The 17172-nt window shown below is 46.0% G+C and overlaps 2 protein-coding genes and 1 pseudogene across 3 annotated transcripts; all 3 read right to left on the bottom strand.

Annotated features, from left to right (window-relative positions):
* Positions 1 to 600: 600 nt before the first annotated feature.
* LOC142409369 (UDP-glucuronosyltransferase 2A2-like) lies at positions 601 to 16341 on the bottom strand. Of its 2 annotated transcripts, none has more exons than XM_075500791.1 (6): positions 15606 to 16341; positions 5143 to 5291; positions 3664 to 3795; positions 3158 to 3245; positions 2180 to 2399; positions 601 to 877 (listed from the first exon to the last, which is right to left on the bottom strand). In XM_075500791.1, exons 1-6 carry the CDS (start codon positions 16339 to 16341, stop codon positions 601 to 603), a joined length of 1602 nt encoding a protein of 533 aa, XP_075356906.1. The 2 variants fall into 2 exon arrangements, with proteins under 2 accessions (XP_075356906.1, XP_075356907.1); XM_075500792.1 differs by lacking the exon at positions 15606 to 16341 and adding an exon at positions 7227 to 7950.
* Positions 9637 to 11549, bottom strand: LOC142408692 (UDP-glucuronosyltransferase 2A2-like). The gene is made up of 3 exons (XM_075499268.1): positions 11478 to 11549; positions 10722 to 11370; positions 9637 to 9653 (listed from the first exon to the last, which is right to left on the bottom strand). Exons 1-3 carry the CDS (start codon positions 11547 to 11549, stop codon positions 9637 to 9639), a joined length of 738 nt encoding a protein of 245 aa, XP_075355383.1.
* LOC142408688 (UDP-glucuronosyltransferase 2A2 pseudogene) lies at positions 13069 to 13878 on the bottom strand (annotated as a pseudogene).
* Positions 16342 to 17172: the final 831 nt, after the last annotated feature.

The raw sequence follows: 17172 nt of genomic DNA, 5'->3' as shown, positions 1-17172 counted from the left end.
GTTTAGGACTCTGGTCTCCCCTCAGCCCCCGAGTAGTCAGTGCATTTGTAAAAATGTGATCATACAGGCTTTACCAGCCACTTGCTGCTCCCAGTTTTTCATGATCTTGGCCATTCAGATGGGCGCTTTTTAGGAGCCCATGATCTTAGCTTCAGTGTCCAATCTGGAGAGAGCTGTTCTGACAGGAGAGGCATTTTGGTTGTGAATCATCAAGCCTGGATGACATTATAGGAGAGGACAGGCTTAAGGTGAGGAGACTAGTTGCAGATTGATGGGAAGGCTGAATTTATTAAATATACCAAAATGAATTTGAAAAGTTAGAGCAGCAATTACCGTTCTAGGGACCGTGTGTGATCAGCTAACAGGGTCCCAAGGGATAAAGCAACTATAATTCAATCTTATTTAGGCCAGAAGGAATTTGCTGGCTAAGCAAGCAGCTCTGCCCCACAACAGCTTTTTAGCATAACCCAGTTCAGCAGGGTGCTTCATGATATACCCAGCTTAAAGCATATCCTAATAATTTTATTCACCAAGGAATGTGCATAAATGCCTTGCTGAATCAACCTAGGAGAAGAAAAAGTGCCGATGCGAACAGGATGTCTATTCTTTCTTCTTCTTTGCAATCCTGCCACATCTTCTACAGCAAAATAAGCAGCACTTGACAAGAATGAAGACAGCAATGGCTGCACAGGTGAACAAGAATGCCAGAACATCCAGGCAGTGGTACTGGTACCAGGTGAGATGGTGAGCAGCTGGTCTCAAGTGCTTTGCTCCTTTGTGACGCATGACAAATTCAATCCAGAAGACAGCTCTGTCCAGAGGCTTAACTGGCTGGTCGTGGTGTATCTTGGATAACCTTAGAGCATTTTCCTTATAGCTGGGGAAAAAAGAAACCAAGGAGATTTCTCACTGATTCCTGAAACAACCCATTCAGCACCTGGCAGTCCTCCTGAGGAAGGCAGAAAGCCCTGCTTGTACTTTCATCAATGTTATTTAAATATATTTGAAACTGGCCCAGTTTACTCCTATCTGCTAAAACTGGGTTATGAACAGTAATAAAGCCGATCTTTTGCAAAGAAAAGTTACTCAAAATTATTCCAGATGCTCCTTTAAAAAAAGCAACGTGGAAACAGTTGCAGCATTTTCTGTTCCAATATAATATAGTGTGGTGGTTTGGGCTGGGATAGAGTTAATTTTCTTCATAGTAGCTAGTATGAGGCTATGTTTTGGATTTGTGCTGGAAACAGTGTTGGTAACATAGGGATGTTTTCGTTACTGCTGAGCAGTGCTTACACAGAGTCAAGGCCTTTTCTGCTTCTCGCACTGCCTCACCAGTGAGTAGGCTGGGGGTGCACAAGAAGTTGGGAGGGGGCACAGCCCGGACAGCTGACCCCAACTGACCAAAGGGATATTCCATACCATATGATGTCATGTTCAGCAGTAAAACTAAGGGGGAGGTTGGCAGGGGGGCCGCATGCACTGGATTTCATCCAGGTCTTTGGATGCCTTGTTGTAATCCAGGTTGTTATAGGTCACCTCCACCATTGCTAATTCCCTCAGATACTGGATACCTCCATCAATGTTGGTCCATTTGCTTTGGGAATTTGCAAGTTCTTCCTTGAAGGGATACCTGACCTTCACACTTCACAGCAGTCACTGCTAAAGACTGAGGACTCCTGCCTCTTTTCCAATCCCTTTGTCAATGGTCTTATCCTTAGCAAGGGATCCCAGCTGCCGGGCTTCCTTACCCTCCAATTCTGACTGATAGATACAGTAACCTAAGGGTATTGGTAACTCAGGGGCAGGAGAAAGAATTGTTATGGCTACAGAGTAGACATAATACAACTAGAATTGTCACCCAGAGTGTCTAGAGGATTTATACTAGTAGAGAACAAGGAAAAGAGAGAGAGACCAGAAAACTGTCTCAGGAGATGCTCTGGGCTTTCTAAGAACTATTTTTCTCAAAGCGGTCATAAAATGTAGTATAAGGAAAAACAAATTACTGATCTCTCCTTTCTGAGAAATGCTCATTCTCAGAAATGAAAGGTAGTTTTCATCTGAAACCCAAACTCCAGCTACTCAGTATTTTTGATTCGCAGAAGAGCCAGCACAATTTCTTACATCAGCAGCCCAAGATTTTAATAACCTCATCCTACCGTACGGCAAGAACAAAACTCACGTGGAATTGTTAATGACTATGTTCAGTGCATCAACTAGGTCCTGTGTCTTCAGTGTTCTGAAATCCAGCTCAACTGCAGCTCCCTTTGCCCTCATGTGAGCAATGTTGTCGTGCTGGTCAGCAAACATGGGAATCCCAACCATTGGGATCCCGTGGTAGATAGCTTCATAGATCCCATTGGTCCCACCATGAGTAATAAAGGCCTTCGTCAAGGGATGGCCTGGAACAGGGAAGGAGAGGCACGTGTAACAGCAGCTGTGGCAGACTGCGTTCACTGGGACACGAGCACTGCAAACTACCCAGGCAAATGCACTGCTGGAGAAGGGAACAGCCCTGACGTCTGGATCAGCATCAGAGCTTGCCTGCTTAGCTTTCACACATTCATATTTATTTTAATGCAGTGTGTGAATCGGCATGTTCCTCCAGAGTACCCCAGAGTTACTTCAGCCCTTCTGCTGTTGAGCAGTTCTAGTTTTTACATGGTTTCAGGTTCACAACAGCCCCCTGCTGCAGCCTTGCTTAGGTCAAGCATTTTGAAGAAAGAGCGCTGGAGATGAACTGCAGAAGCCAAATCCAGCTCCAGAGTACATGTCTACTTTGATGTTTACTCCTGCCTACAGGTGGTTCTTAGCCCTTCCAGATAATTGCCACTGAGCTCTGTAAGACAGAGGCTTTTGTTTTAGAGATCCATCTTTATAGCTAACCTCAAGTTGCTGCCTTCTTGAGCCACTGCTCCCTACTCCCTTCACAGCCTGTCTGTGTCTTCCATGGTTCTTGTACAGCCACTTGCCTTAAAGTCAAAAGCAAGCTAGGAAATTAAGGCTCCAAGAGCAACCCTCTGCTGCTTAAGCTGCAACAGTAATTGTAGCCACAAGTGTTATGTGGTTCTTTTGCCTGAATAAGCCATCTTAGTGGAAAAACAAAGAAGGAAACAGTTTTTCCAAGGGCGCGACGCATTCCAGATAGAATCACTCTCACCAAGCAGGTCATTTTGGGGTATCCAGTCATAAATCCTGGTGTTGGACCCCAGAGTTTCTGGTTTTTTTCCTTTGTACCGCCAGATGACCTTGAACAAAGGAAGAATAAGATAAACATAGTGCATGTGATGTGCCCTTCTGTATTATTACATGTAATGTAGGGCTTTATCTCAAACTCACGTACCTTTTCCCAGTAATTCAAATAGCTCTGGCTCCAGTTTAGCTCTTTGATTAGTTATTATGTGCTTATTATAAAAATTGCATAGAGTGATTTTTATATTTTGGCCTATGGACACACCTCCATGTCATTTGGTTCAGAGAAAGGGAAATGACAGAACTCCCCATGAGGTGACTCAACAGTCTGCCTCTCTGGCAGCTTCCTGGCTGTGGCACATCCAGCAGAGATGCAGATAAAAACCAGGCCAGTCCACACATAAAAGGCTTACTGAAGGCAACAGGAGTGACAAAAAACAAGGCAAGTTGTTTTAGACTCGAAAGGAAATTTACCTTTTGTGGAAGCTGGCTGAGGGCTCTGGCAACCACATTACTTCTTTCATCAGTTAGGTTGTAGACCATCGACCCAAGAGAGAATACCACGATGCCGTGTTCCCCTGAGCTCTGAACAAATTCTTCCATTTCCTAGGAGAGGCAGAAAACATACTAAGAGTAATTATGCACTGCAGATTACACAGATTTCTGTGAACAGAGAGCATAACCTTTTTAGCTTATCAAGGAGATGATGGTGCCGTATGAGCACCTCCGCTGACAGAAGGGCGTTACAAAGATAGTCCTGGCCCTGTGCAAAAGAGGCAGTTTCTCCCCAAGAAGGAGCAGGACAAGTTGAGACAGGTGACAGAAGCTTTGTCTTTTGGAAAGCAAGTCAAGCACTTTCAGGACATGTTTCTTTCAGAGCACAAGCAGCAGGAATGGATCCTGCACTGGCATGAGAGGGCTATACCCTGTGACACCCTCCCTAGCATAGTTGGTCATGGTTCTGGGTTTTCTTGGAACAAGTACTTTGGATTTCATAGCTCTGCAGGAAGGGACGGTGCTGAAAACTGACAGGGTTTTTCAGCATCCTGATCAGAGATTCATTGAGTCACTGCTGTCACTTTGTTAGTTAGCCAGTTCTCTATTTATTGCAGTATAGCACATGTTGCTAAACAGATTTTCTATAAATCAGACCAGTAGGTCTTCCTGTTCCTTTTTTTAGTTAGTGTCATGTGAAATGGAGCAATAGCATCCAAAAGGGAATGGTTATCCATTTCCCCCAACTCAACCCCGCTACAGGGGAGTGGGAAGAGAGTTAGAAGGTTTCTTTTAGTAGACAACTTGCACTGAAAATACCCTACCTCCTCTAAGGCTCCTACAAGAGTCATAATCTAGACCAGAGCTTGTCATGTTGCTGTCATCAGTATCTGGGAGTTTCAAATTCCACCTGAATATTGCCAGTCACAGCAGAGCATAGGCTGGAGGTGCTGAGTATTTTACTTCCTTTAAGATGTCTTAAACTAAGCAACAATAGAAAAAGTGTTTATCACTCATCTCTTTCTGCAAGTCTTGACTCCATTTTGTCTAAAGAATTTGTCCTGTGACAGTGCCTTTTTGCATCAGGTATTTAAATGTTATCATGGGCTGCAATTATCTTGTATCAATATAAGATACATGTATCAATGCATGTATCTTAGAATTAAATCATACCCCTAACTACTCTGAGGTAGCACCTAGTTTTCCTAAAACAAACACTGTATTCCCTCCTGCTGAGCTCAGCTATCCCCTTTTAAGACAGCAGGCTGTAAACCCAGCCCTCAGTTTGCACAAGTACGGACAGATTGCTAAATAGCTCCGTGCTCCCCACAGCCAGCAGAGCATCTTCTTTAAGAATGAGCTTTCTCAGGACATGGCTTGCACAGTTGATCAGGGAGAGAAGCAGTTTTTATTCTGCTGGGCAAACAACAAACCAACAGCAGAACAAAGTTGGGATACCTTTGGTAACGGCTTTGCAGGCTGGCAATGAAGTCCTCCAACGAACTCAAAGTTGGGCAGGAAAGGGCGTGGAAATTCAAAATCCCAGTATGTTCTGATTAACCATATCTCTGCTTTCCCCATTGTCTCACACAGGGTTGTGGGCCTTCCTATGGACAAGATACAAGAGGTTTACAACATGCATGGGAACAGTCTTGTTTGCTGTAGATTGCAAAATAGGAGCCTTACCTTTGTCTTTTGGCACTTCCAGTCAGTGTAGTCTATCAAATCATGCATGAAATGAAAGCATGGACAAATCTAGACCTATTCCTTGCCCCGTCCTGTGTTCAGCCTTGGCAGGTTGCCACGAACAAGGCAATACGATCTTTAAAAGGATTTTGAACCTTCAGGATGAATTTAGAGCAGTACCAGAGTAAGTGGAAGCAATTAGTTTCTGTGATACAGAAGTGCAATTCTTGTACCGCTGAAAGACTTCATTACCTGTGCTTGTAATAAAAACGCACTTTGGGGAAGAGAACGATCACAGAAAATTTAGTTCCAAATAAAAAAGAAATTAATCGCAAAGTGATGATCACCAGTCAGGAGAAAAGTTTTGAAACAAAGTTCTGTGGCATTTTTCAAATGGTGGCTCAGTCAGTGGCTGCTCAGGCTACAATAAAAGACAGGTACAGCCGTGCCTAGTTCTCTTGGGGACTGGGTCAGCTCCTTCTGACACACGTTGGGAAAATTTGGCCAAATCCATAGATGCTTTGAATGTCATTTTATGCAAAATCCAATGTCTCTAGAAATTCATCTATAGAAAATATCCAATGGGTAAAACTGTTTTATAGCTTCCCATTTGGAAAAATATATATTCTCAGGTACATGTTGCAAGTTGTCTTTGCAGTATTTTCCCCACAAGGTGGAAGTGGGGAGTAAAAGGGTTAGAAGTGTTGGTAAATGATTGTCTAAAGCCAGCCTAATGCAAGCAGGAACCAAGCAAAATAAGCAGCAAGATAAAAATTATCTGTAGGGCATCTTCTTACACTACTTGATCAGCATTACAATTTACGCCAGTAATTTTTTTTTATTTTATTTAAAGTAAAGAGCAATGAGTCAGTTACAAAGTTCCTGGAGTGAAAATTAAGCCTGTATTACAAGTAGAGTGATATAAAGGTGTAACTAAGTCTTATGTGGTAATAAAAAAAAAATTAAATCCAGGGAGAAGGCACTAGTCTGCAGAGCACAGAGGCGTTCTTGGGAAACAGGAAGAGATTGGGGGGCAACAGAATAGATGCCCTTGTGTTTGCTGTTCACTCGTTATCTGCCTAAACATAGATATTCTGTACAAGATTCAAAGTCCATTGAACTAAAAGGTCTCTTTAATAGACTTTGAATCAAGCCTGAGTTGTACTAGGTTGGAACAAAAATTTCAGGTATGTATGTAGTTTAAGGAGACTATTTCAAACTCTGAATGGTGAATGAAAGGGAAAGGTGACAGTTCTTAGCATTTATTGTTGGAGTATATGAACTTATGCTTAGCATCCTGTACTACGCAGGGTTGCAAGATAAAACCTCCAGATGATGCATGCAATGTGATGAAGGGTGCTTTATTGTTCTGTAGTTATCCAGAGACAGCTAGTGTTCCTAGTTACAACAGTTAACTCCATCCCTTTGTTGTCAATGGAGCTATCTCCAGTGCATTACACTTAGTTAAGGAATGATGTTGCCCTCCAGCCTTTATCTGCTACCATCTTAATTGTAGAAGTGCCTGTCATCAAGATGAAGAGGCAACAACTGTCCTCTGAAAGCACTAAAATGGGCATACAGCTCACTGCAAGAGCTCACCAGCAGTATCATCATTGACAAAAATTATAACTGTATGCTTTAAAGATCCTCAAGAGGAGCTACAGCAAAACTGCACTGGTCTCTGTTAGACTGGACCAGACCTAAAAGTGAAAGCACAGCCTCCATGAGACCAAAACGGGATTACCATCTCTGCTGGCCATTGAGAAGGAGTATTTTGAGACAACAGCATTGAGCTCACAAAACATTCAAAAGGCACAACCTATGCAAGAGGAGAAACCACTCAACAGCTGCCTTACCTAAGACCTTACTGTAGTACCCATCCCATTCATCTCGCCAAAACTTCAAGAAAAATAAATCCATATAAAAGTAAAAGAGGAAGTTCCGTAGTCTTTCCATGAAGGACATCTGGTCTGTCAGCCCCGTTGTGCTAGCAGGCACATAAGAAGATGGGGACGGGAGCCCACCACACAGCCGCTCTACCACATTCCCATCAGAGAAGCGGAAGCTGTAGACAAAAGGGATTGCTAGGATTTCTGCTACGAGCTCCCCACCTACAGACAAGGGGTCAGCGATCAGGACATCAAACTTAGCCTGCTGCAGCTTTTCTATCAGCCGAGGGTTCATCACCAAGGTGTCACAGGTCTGCTTTGACATGTTGGTAAAGACCTCCAGGTCTTCTTTCATCCTCCACATGATCTCCCAGGGGGAGAGATTAGAGACCTCATTCATCCAGAAATTGAGGAAGTCCTCCATGACAGCATGCAGGGTCTTCTGGGTAAAGGGGACTTGCAGGACCTCAAAGGTGAAGGGGGAGGAGGTGTCTTGGTAGTCGATGAGCAGATTGCTTGAGGGCACCACCACAGTCACTTCATGACCCCTGAGAACAAGCTCTTCCAGCAGCACTTTCACATTGATCCAGTGACTTGCATCGGTGGGCCAGACCACCACCTTCCCACAAAAGCCAGAGCTCCAGCAGCATGCGTAGGCCCAGAGCAGCCAGGGGAACCTTGGCTGCATCATCTCAGCAGTCCATGTACAACTCCCGTCTGACTGAGCTGGAAGCAGTTCACTGCTCCAGTGTGCAGACACTTTACAGCCAGGCAATAAAAGTGAAATCCACTTGGTGCCAAGCTTGGCAAGAGGGCATGTTAGAACACAAAACACTCATGGGAGGACTGGGCAAGCAGCAAATCCCATTCTGGAGTCTCCGGCAGAGCCACAGCTGATCTCGAAATGACAGCAACTCCTGTTTCTGCTCACCACAAAGCGCGTTTTGCAGCATGTGAGGACCAGAAGCCCTTTCCCTGTGTTGTAGTTTAATCTTGATAGGCAGCTAAGCACCACAGAGCCTCTTACTCCCCCACAGTAGGAGGGGAGAAGAATCGGAAGGGCAAAAGTTAGAAAACTCATGGGTTGACATAGAGACAGCTTAATAAGCAAAACCCAAAAATAAACCCAAGAAGAACAAGTAATGCAAAAAGAACAATTGCTCACCACCAGCCAACCAATGCCCAGCCAGCCCTGAGCAACAGCAGCCCTGGCAAACTTCCCCCTCTGCCACAGCTTTTTTTGCTGAGCACAACATTGCATGGTATGGGATAGCCCTTTGGTCAGCTGGGGTCAGCTGTCCTGGCTGTGTCCTCTCCCAACTTCTTGTGCACCCCCAGCCTACTCGCTGGGAGGAGAAGTGTGAGAAGCAGAAAAAGCCTTGATGCTGTATAAACACTGCTCAGCAATAACTAAAGCATCCCTGTGTTATCAACACTGTTTTCATCACAAATCCAAAATATAACCCCATGCAAACTACTGTGAAGAAAATTAATTCTATTCCAGCCAAAATCAGTATACCCTCATACCAGATCTTCAAGGTGAAGATACACATTCCTGTACCAAGCAGGAGCTCAGGCTAGGGAAAGCACATGAGCAGCCCGTGGGACTTTTTTGACAGCTACAAGATGAACCTTATCACTTGACTACAGCCTAGATTTGCTTCTTTGCCCTGTAAGAACCAACCTACCTGCAATTTTTATCTGCTCATTTTCTAGGTGCAAAATGTCCTGCAGTGATTCACAACTAGCCCACAGGATGCTCTAGTTCTGTCCTCTCTATAATCAGATGCTGTGGACACACAGCACTGCTGCTGGAAGGACACAGTACTGGTAGAGATGACTCCAGCATCAGGCCACCCCAGGAGAGAAACAGGAGGAGGTGAAGAGCACAGGTTTTGTTCACCTTGCTGCTTCTGTGCCTTCTCTCGGGAAGATGCTGCAAACTGCCATCGGTGTATCCATACCATGTAGTCCAGGACAGATACTGCCAAGACAAGAGACCTGACTTCTCTTGACTGTATCCTGCATATGTAGTGGAGATGCTTAGTGCTACTGATGTGTTCAGGGAAAAGAACAGGCAGCTGCTCTTTCCTGAGCAGAGGGCGAATGAGGCTCAGATGGAGTCTAAAGAGGGCCTGAGCATTCTTCCAGGAGCTCAGCGCCACCACATGAGCTCCCCTCACTAGACTGACCATGGAGCAAGCAGTCTTTCATCATGCTTCAACCTCATCACTTGAAAAAGCCTTTAGGTAGCTCTAGGAAAGCAGCTAGAATAAGAACCCTAAATAAGATTTTCCAAGGAGAAAGAGAAGGTGCATGCATACACTGCAGGAGCTGGGATGTTGCCCCATTTCTGTGAGATGCTTGCCCCTTCCTTTCACACCTCCTTCAGGACTGTATACATTCCAGATCAAAGCATATCACAGTCAGGGTAGAGAAAAGCTAAGCTAACATAGCTAACAAAACAGGTATTGCACATGGAGCCTTAAATGCTAAACCCCACATGTAACAATAAAAAAGACACCACCAGATCCAAGCAACTCTGAGGCTTACACAGCAGGAGAGCAGCAAACCATGCTTCTGCCAGCACAAGATTTTCTAATCTCTGTCAAACATGATAAGCAACACAAGTAAGCACACAGCTAGGTACTCTAATAGCAGGATATCTTAACAACTTAGGTCCCTTAGCAGAATTACATCCTACTAGTGAAATATAAATGTCTCATATTGAAATAAGAATCCATTTTGTCTGCCCACCAACAACGCATGTATGTTTGCCCTGTTTCCTTTTAAGCATTATAATAATCACTTAGAGCAAAAATGTGAAAATTACTGCAACTATTATTTAAAAAAGAAAAAACTTAAAAATAAATACAACTATCTTCTAATATTTCTTTTAGACACTTTCAGAAAAGCAAAGAACCCTGTCTCTGCTGAGGGCCTTTTACCACTGCAAATTGGGGCTCAGCTGCTCTCCCAAGCCTTTAAAAGACCAGAGGAGGCCATTATCTCTCATTTTGAGACAAGCTAGCAAGCAAGAAGGGTGCTAGGGGAAAAAAGGTAGTATTGTTGTATAGCTTTCCAAAACCATTTTTTATTTCTACTTCAAACGGTTTAATTCAGTACTAGTGTTTGGCGGGTGTATAGTATTATGTTGCTGTTCGTAGTGTTTGTTGTTATTCATCTATGAATATGACTGATGAGGTCTGTTTCAGGTGGCTTTAGCACTGTTTTACCTATCCTAGAAGTACCTGTACAGACTTAGCTCTACTAGCGTAGCAGGTCAGGATTAACAGGTAATGTTTGTACTTGCCTGGATTATTTGACTTGACACAGGAGTTTTGGAGGAAGGAGGGAGTTCAGGGCTGTCTTGCTCCTAATTTGTGCCTTAACCTCTAAGCTCTGGGTATTTACTCTTGTGTGTACAGCAGATGTAACTTCTGGAAGTAACAGCAGCCTTACCTAAAACATCACTGTAGTATTGATCCCAGCTTCCCCAGAAAAGGTAATGATATATGATATCCTGCAGAGTGTAGTTGAAGATGTTTTTTAGCCTTTCCAGGAAGGACATCCTGTCTGTTAGGTGGCTTAGGGCCGCTGGTACGTAGGAAGGAGGTGCTGGGAGTGTCCCACAGAGGCGCTCCACTGTGTTGCCTATGGAGAACCGGAGGGTGTACACGAAGGGGATACCCAGCTTCTCAGCAAACAGCTCCCCACTGGGTGCCAGTGGGTCTGCCAAGAGGACATCGAAAGTGGATCCCCTCAGTCTTTCCAGCAGCACCTCATTCTTCAGGACTTCATCAGAAATTATTTTGGTTACATTCTCCAGCTTGTACATTAGTTGAGCTATCTTATAAAGACTTTCCCAGACAGGTAGTGCTCTCTCTTGGTAAAACCAAAAATAGAAAGCTTCTTCCAGTAAGGTAGCCATCTCCTTTTTGGTGATCGGCACCTCAACAACCTCAAACTGGAAGGGTGAGGGCTGTGTGCGGTTGAGGATGAGGAAGCACGAAGGCAGCAGCACGGTCACCTCGTGGCCCCGGACCAGAAGCTCCTGGAGTATGTACTCCATGTTGAGCCAGTGGCTGTTGTCAGCTGGCCAGACCAACACCTTTCCCGCGGACCCCCAGCCCAATACAGCCAGCAGCCACAGCACTGCCACCTCCTTCCCAGCCATAGCCTGCCCTGTGTGGCAATGCCCCTGTGGCCTTCCTTTACCGGGGGCAGCAGCGCTCCCAGGCTGGGCTGGACATGCGTGACACTGCCTTGCTCCAGAGGGCAGGAAGCCATGGTCGTTGGCGTGAAATCCTGTCCTGGATAATGGCATGTTTCCTGGGGAAAAAGGTGACTGGCACCAACTGGCACCATCTGGTGGTGAACAGCTTGCTGAAGCTGGAAGATGTGCTTCCCCTGGAGCAGTGGGGAGAGCTGTCAGCCCTGGGGGGCTCAGTCCAGCGAGGATTGTGTCCTGTTGGTCATCCTGGCCCTCCTGCCTGTCTAACTACGGTCTCGATGCTATTTGTTTGGTAGAAGAGGTGACTTTCTCATTCTTCTGGCTCTTTGAAGTACAACGGGATATGCAGCAAAGATGTTCACCCACTGTGTGGGCACCCTTTTGCTTCATAAAGCCACTGAGTGTCTGTTTACAGTGCACTTAAGGTGGTGATCCAGGGCTGCAGCTAAAAAGTTGCGTCTCAAAGTGGATGAAACTACATGGCCAGTGACTCCAGTACCAGAGTAAGAGTGAACTTGCCTCTTCAGAGCATGCACTGCAGGAGGACAGAGCTGGTAGGTGATGGTGTGGGCTGTCCTGCCTGCCACTAGGTGCTAATTATGCACTATAAGTTGAACCAGAAAATCTGTTAAACAGTTTTATTTATGGTCACCCTTCTGATGTGCAGTTAAGAAATAATGTAAGCCCTCTTCACTGTGCTAAAAATCATCATTACCGGGCTTCTGCCCAGCTCTCTTAGGCAATGGTTTCCTAATGTTGTTGTGCAATGTGTTTGCTACAGCTTCCGTACTTTCCAGGATGAAAATGGAATCAGTTCAGCTTGAGAAGCCAAGCTGAGATACCTCATATGCTGTGCACTTGACAACAGTTTGGTGTACTTTTGGAGTTCTGCAGCATGCAGGTATTTGCAGGCAATTGAACCCCGAGAGGTTTGCAAGTGGTCTTTTTCATGAGCTCAGTGTCAGGTTAGTAAAAATGGCATGTTGATCACATGTGATTAATACTTAAATAAACATATTTTTCTACATATTCACTCAAAACAATCCAGAAGAAAAGCCTGCAGAGGAAGACTTGTTGCTTTCACTGTTTGCTTGTGGGTGGAGTGTATGTTTTAAATAAAACTTGTTTTGTGCAGAGAGGATTGGGTTTATATGACCAGTGATGTAAGTGAAGTCTCTATTACAAAGCCACAATGCATTTCAGTATTGCTACTGAGGGTGGCAGGGTCGGCTCGTAACTCACCAGTTCCCCCTTCCTTGTTATGATACTCTGGATTTGGAAGACAGCTCTATTCCTGGCTGCTTTCTGTGCAAGCAGTCATTGGAGGGGAAAATGCGTAAGCTGAGCTCCCTTGCTGAGGGCCCTATGTGGTGTGGAAGTTGTTTCAACCTCCACATTAAAAATAATTATGGCAAAAGTCAAATCCCTCAATTGGGATGACCACCGATCCCTGTCTCAATGCAATGGCATAGCAGCACAGCACCCTGACAGGGGAGTGGGTGCAACGGATGGACCCTGGTGGCTCATTCCCTTTTCCACATAGGGACATAATGACAAACTTCTTGCTGACCTCTCTCAGACCTTGACTTTGCCACCCTGCCAGGTTCCTAGCTCTGCAGGTCGTAAGGCAGGAGGCTGTATAATGAGAAGTGAAGTAGCAGAAGGCTTACCTAAGACCTTGCTATAGTAGATATCCCATTCTCCCCAGTAGCTCTGGAAAACGTAGTCTTGCAGGTGGTAAGACACGATGTTTTTTATTCTCTCAACGAAGGACATGCGGTCAGTGAGCTCAGACAGGGCTGCGGGCACATAGGACGGTGGGGCTGGGACCTTGCCACAGTGCCTCTCCACGGTGGAGGCCGGGGAGAAGCGCAGCGAGTAGATGAAGGGGATGCCCAGTTTGAGAGCCAGGAGGTCCCCGCAGAGGGTCGCTGGGTCTGACAGCACCAGGTCATAGCTAGACCCCTGCAAGTGGGCCATCCGCTCTTGGTCGGTTAGCACTGCGTCGCACATTAGCTCGTTCATCTGGTGCCAGCTTTTGGACACTTTTCCCAGCTCCTTGTAAAACTGCCAGAAGGTCAAGGTGGTTGGCCTGTTATTCAGCCACAGTGTGACTATATCCTTGATCAGGTTCTCAACGGTGTCTTTCTTCAAGGCCACGTTATAGACCTCAAACTTCTCTGCAGCCTCAGCCCCGGGTTTAACGAAGGGAGAAGCGCTGGATACCAGGACGGTAACGCTATGCCCACGGCGGATGAGCTCCTGTATAATTATCTTCACATATAGCCAGTGGCTGCCTTCCGCTGGCCAAACCAACACCTTCCCCGCGGACCCCCAGCCCAATACAGCCAGCAGCCACAGCACTGCCACCTCCTTCCCAGCCATAGCCTGCCCTGTGTGGCAATGCCCCTGTGGCCTTCCTTTACCGGGGGCAGCAGCGCTCCCAGGCTGGGCTGGACATGCGTGACACTGCCTTGCTCCAGAGGGCAGGAAGCCATGGTCGTTGGCGTGAAATCCTGTCCTGGATAATGGCATGTTTCCTGGGGAAAAAGGTGACTGGCACCAACTGGCACCATCTGGTGGTGAACAGCTTGCTGAAGCTGGAAGATGTGCTTCCCCTGGAGCAGTGGGGAGAGCTGTCAGCCCTGGGGGGCTCAGTCCAGCGAGGATTGTGTCCTGTTGGTCATCCTGGCCCTCCTGCCTGTCTAACTACGGTCTCGATGCTATTTGTTTGGTAGAAGAGGTGACTTTCTCATTCTTCTGGCTCTTTGAAGTACAACGGGATATGCAGCAAAGATGTTCACCCACTGTGTGGGCACCCTTTTGCTTCATAAAGCCACTGAGTGTCTGTTTACAGTGCACTTAAGGTGGTGATCCAGGGCTGCAGCTAAAAAGTTGCGTCTCAAAGTGGATGAAACTACATGGCCAGTGACTCCAGTACCAGAGTAAGAGTGAACTTGCCTCTTCAGAGCATGCACTGCAGGAGGACAGAGCTGGTAGGTGATGGTGTGGGCTGTCCTGCCTGCCACTAGGTGCTAATTATGCACTATAAGTTGAACCAGAAAATCTGTTAAACAGTTTTATTTATGGTCACCCTTCTGATGTGCAGTTAAGAAATAATGTAAGCCCTCTTCACTGTGCTAAAAATCATCATTACCGGGCTTCTGCCCAGCTCTCTTAGGCAATGGTTTCCTAATGTTGTTGTGCAATGTGTTTGCTACAGCTTCCGTACTTTCCAGGATGAAAATGGAATCAGTTCAGCTTGAGAAGCCAAGCTGAGATACCTCATATGCTGTGCACTTGACAACAGTTTGGTGTACTTTTGGAGTTCTGCAGCATGCAGGTATTTGCAGGCAATTGAACCCCGAGAGGTTTGCAAGTGGTCTTTTTCATGAGCTCAGTGTCAGGTTAGTAAAAATGGCATGTTGATCACATGTGATTAATACTTAAATAAACATATTTTTCTACATATTCACTCAAAACAATCCAGAAGAAAAGCCTGCAGAGGAAGACTTGTTGCTTTCACTGTTTGCTTGTGGGTGGAGTGTATGTTTTAAATAAAACTTGTTTTGTGCAGAGAGGATTGGGTTTATATGACCAGTGATGTAAGTGAAGTCTCTATTACAAAGCCACAATGCATTTCAGTATTGCTACTGAGGGTGGCAGGGTCGGCTCGTAACTCACCAGTTCCCCCTTCCTTGTTATGATACTCTGGATTTGGAAGACAGCTCTATTCCTGGCTGCTTTCTGTGCAAGCAGTCATTGGAGGGGAAAATGCGTAAGCTGAGCTCCCTTGCTGAGGGCCCTATGTGGTGTGGAAGTTGTTTCAACCTCCACATTAAAAATAATTATGGCAAAAGTCAAATCCCTCAATTGGGATGACCACCGATCCCTGTCTCAATGCAATGGCATAGCAGCACAGCACCCTGACAGGGGAGTGGGTGCAACGGATGGACCCTGGTGGCTCATTCCCTTTTCCACATAGGGACATAATGACAAACTTCTTGCTGACCTCTCTCAGACCTTGACTTTGCCACCCTGCCAGGTTCCTAGCTCTGCAGGTCGTAAGGCAGGAGGCTGTATAATGAGAAGTGAAGTAGCAGAAGGCTTACCTAAGACCTTGCTATAGTAGATATCCCATTCTCCCCAGTAGCTCTGGAAAACGTAGTCTTGCAGGTGGTAAGACACGATGTTTTTTATTCTCTCAACGAAGGACATGCGGTCAGTGAGCTCAGACAGGGCTGCGGGCACATAGGACGGTGGGGCTGGGACCTTGCCACAGTGCCTCTCCACGGTGGAGGCCGGGGAGAAGCGCAGCGAGTAGATGAAGGGGATGCCCAGTTTGAGAGCCAGGAGGTCCCCGCAGAGGGTCGCTGGGTCTGACAGCACCAGGTCATAGCTAGACCCCTGCAAGTGGGCCATCCGCTCTTGGTTGGTTAGCACTGCGTCGCACATTAGCTCGTTCATCTGGTGCCAGCTTTTGGACACTTTTCCCAGCTCCTTGTAAAACTGCCAGAAGGTCAGGGTGGTTGGCCTGTTACTCAGCCACAGTGTGACTATATCCTTGATCAGGTTCTCAACGGTGTCTTTCTTCAAGGCCACGTTATAGACCTCAAACTTCTCTGCAGCCTCAGCCCCGGGTTTAATGAAGAGGGAAGCGCTGGATACCAGGACGGTAACGCTATGCCCACGGCGGATGAGCTCCTGTATAACTATCTTCATGTTCAGCCAGTGGCTGCCTTCCGCTGGCCAAACCAACACCTTCCCACAGAAGACAGGCCCTAGAAGAGCAACCTGAAAAAGGACCAGCTGGAGGTATTTCTTAGAGCCGGTGTCTTCTGTCGCCATGGCAGGGTTAAGGGCTTGATAGCCTGTGAGTTAGCCCTTCCAGTTGTGCGTACTTTACCTCTGTGTTGTGTTTGATGGCTCTTTACTAGTGCTATTATCAAAAGCAAGAGTTTGCTGTTGCACAGGTGGGGCCTTTAAAATCCACGTTTGGTCTCAGGTCTGAAAAGACAGAAAAGGATGTTTGGTAATTCACTTTTCCCTTTCTGCCTTCTACCTTGCCCTGTTAGTTTCTCCCCGTTGGAGGTCCTTTCCCTGGTTAGCAGGGTTGCAGCAATCCCTGCTGCTGTCAAAGGTCTGCCTTCAAGCTACTCCCTTTGCACAAGAAGAATTTCATCCTTTTTTTTTATATACCTTTTGTAGTTTTTCTGAGGAACCCTTACCATGAAATAAAAGCAAGTAACAGGGGTTCTCTTCTAGCTGTGTAATTACTGTATTAGTAGATGCTGGCAGATTTACTATAATTATTAGCAAATAACTGGCACTGCTGCCAACACTGGAGAAATACTGAGATTTGCTGGAGAACGTATGACCACATCTGATTTTAAAATGCCTGTTTTCAATTACAACAGCCATGGTATCTGTATACTGTAATGTTTCTATTACTTATGGCAGCAAACATACCTGTACTTAAAGATGTATTTCTCTTATTCTGAGAGTTTCCCAGCTTTCTTCACCTTTCTTTCCAGAAGCAGCACAGGAGCTTACTTAGCCGACAGGCAGCAGCGCTACAGGGATTGCTTGCTTCAAGATATTGCTAGACTTGGGGCAAGAGCCCTGGGCAACACAAGGTGGAGGGACACCTATGATGGGACTAGCAGTGGCAAATTATAC

Source organism: Mycteria americana, chromosome 4, assembly GCF_035582795.1.
Source record: "Mycteria americana isolate JAX WOST 10 ecotype Jacksonville Zoo and Gardens chromosome 4, USCA_MyAme_1.0, whole genome shotgun sequence".
NCBI classification, from domain to species: Eukaryota; Metazoa; Chordata; class Aves; order Ciconiiformes; family Ciconiidae; genus Mycteria; species Mycteria americana.
Note: the sequence above shows the minus strand (reverse complement) of the source record. Positions and strands in the feature narration are given on the sequence as shown.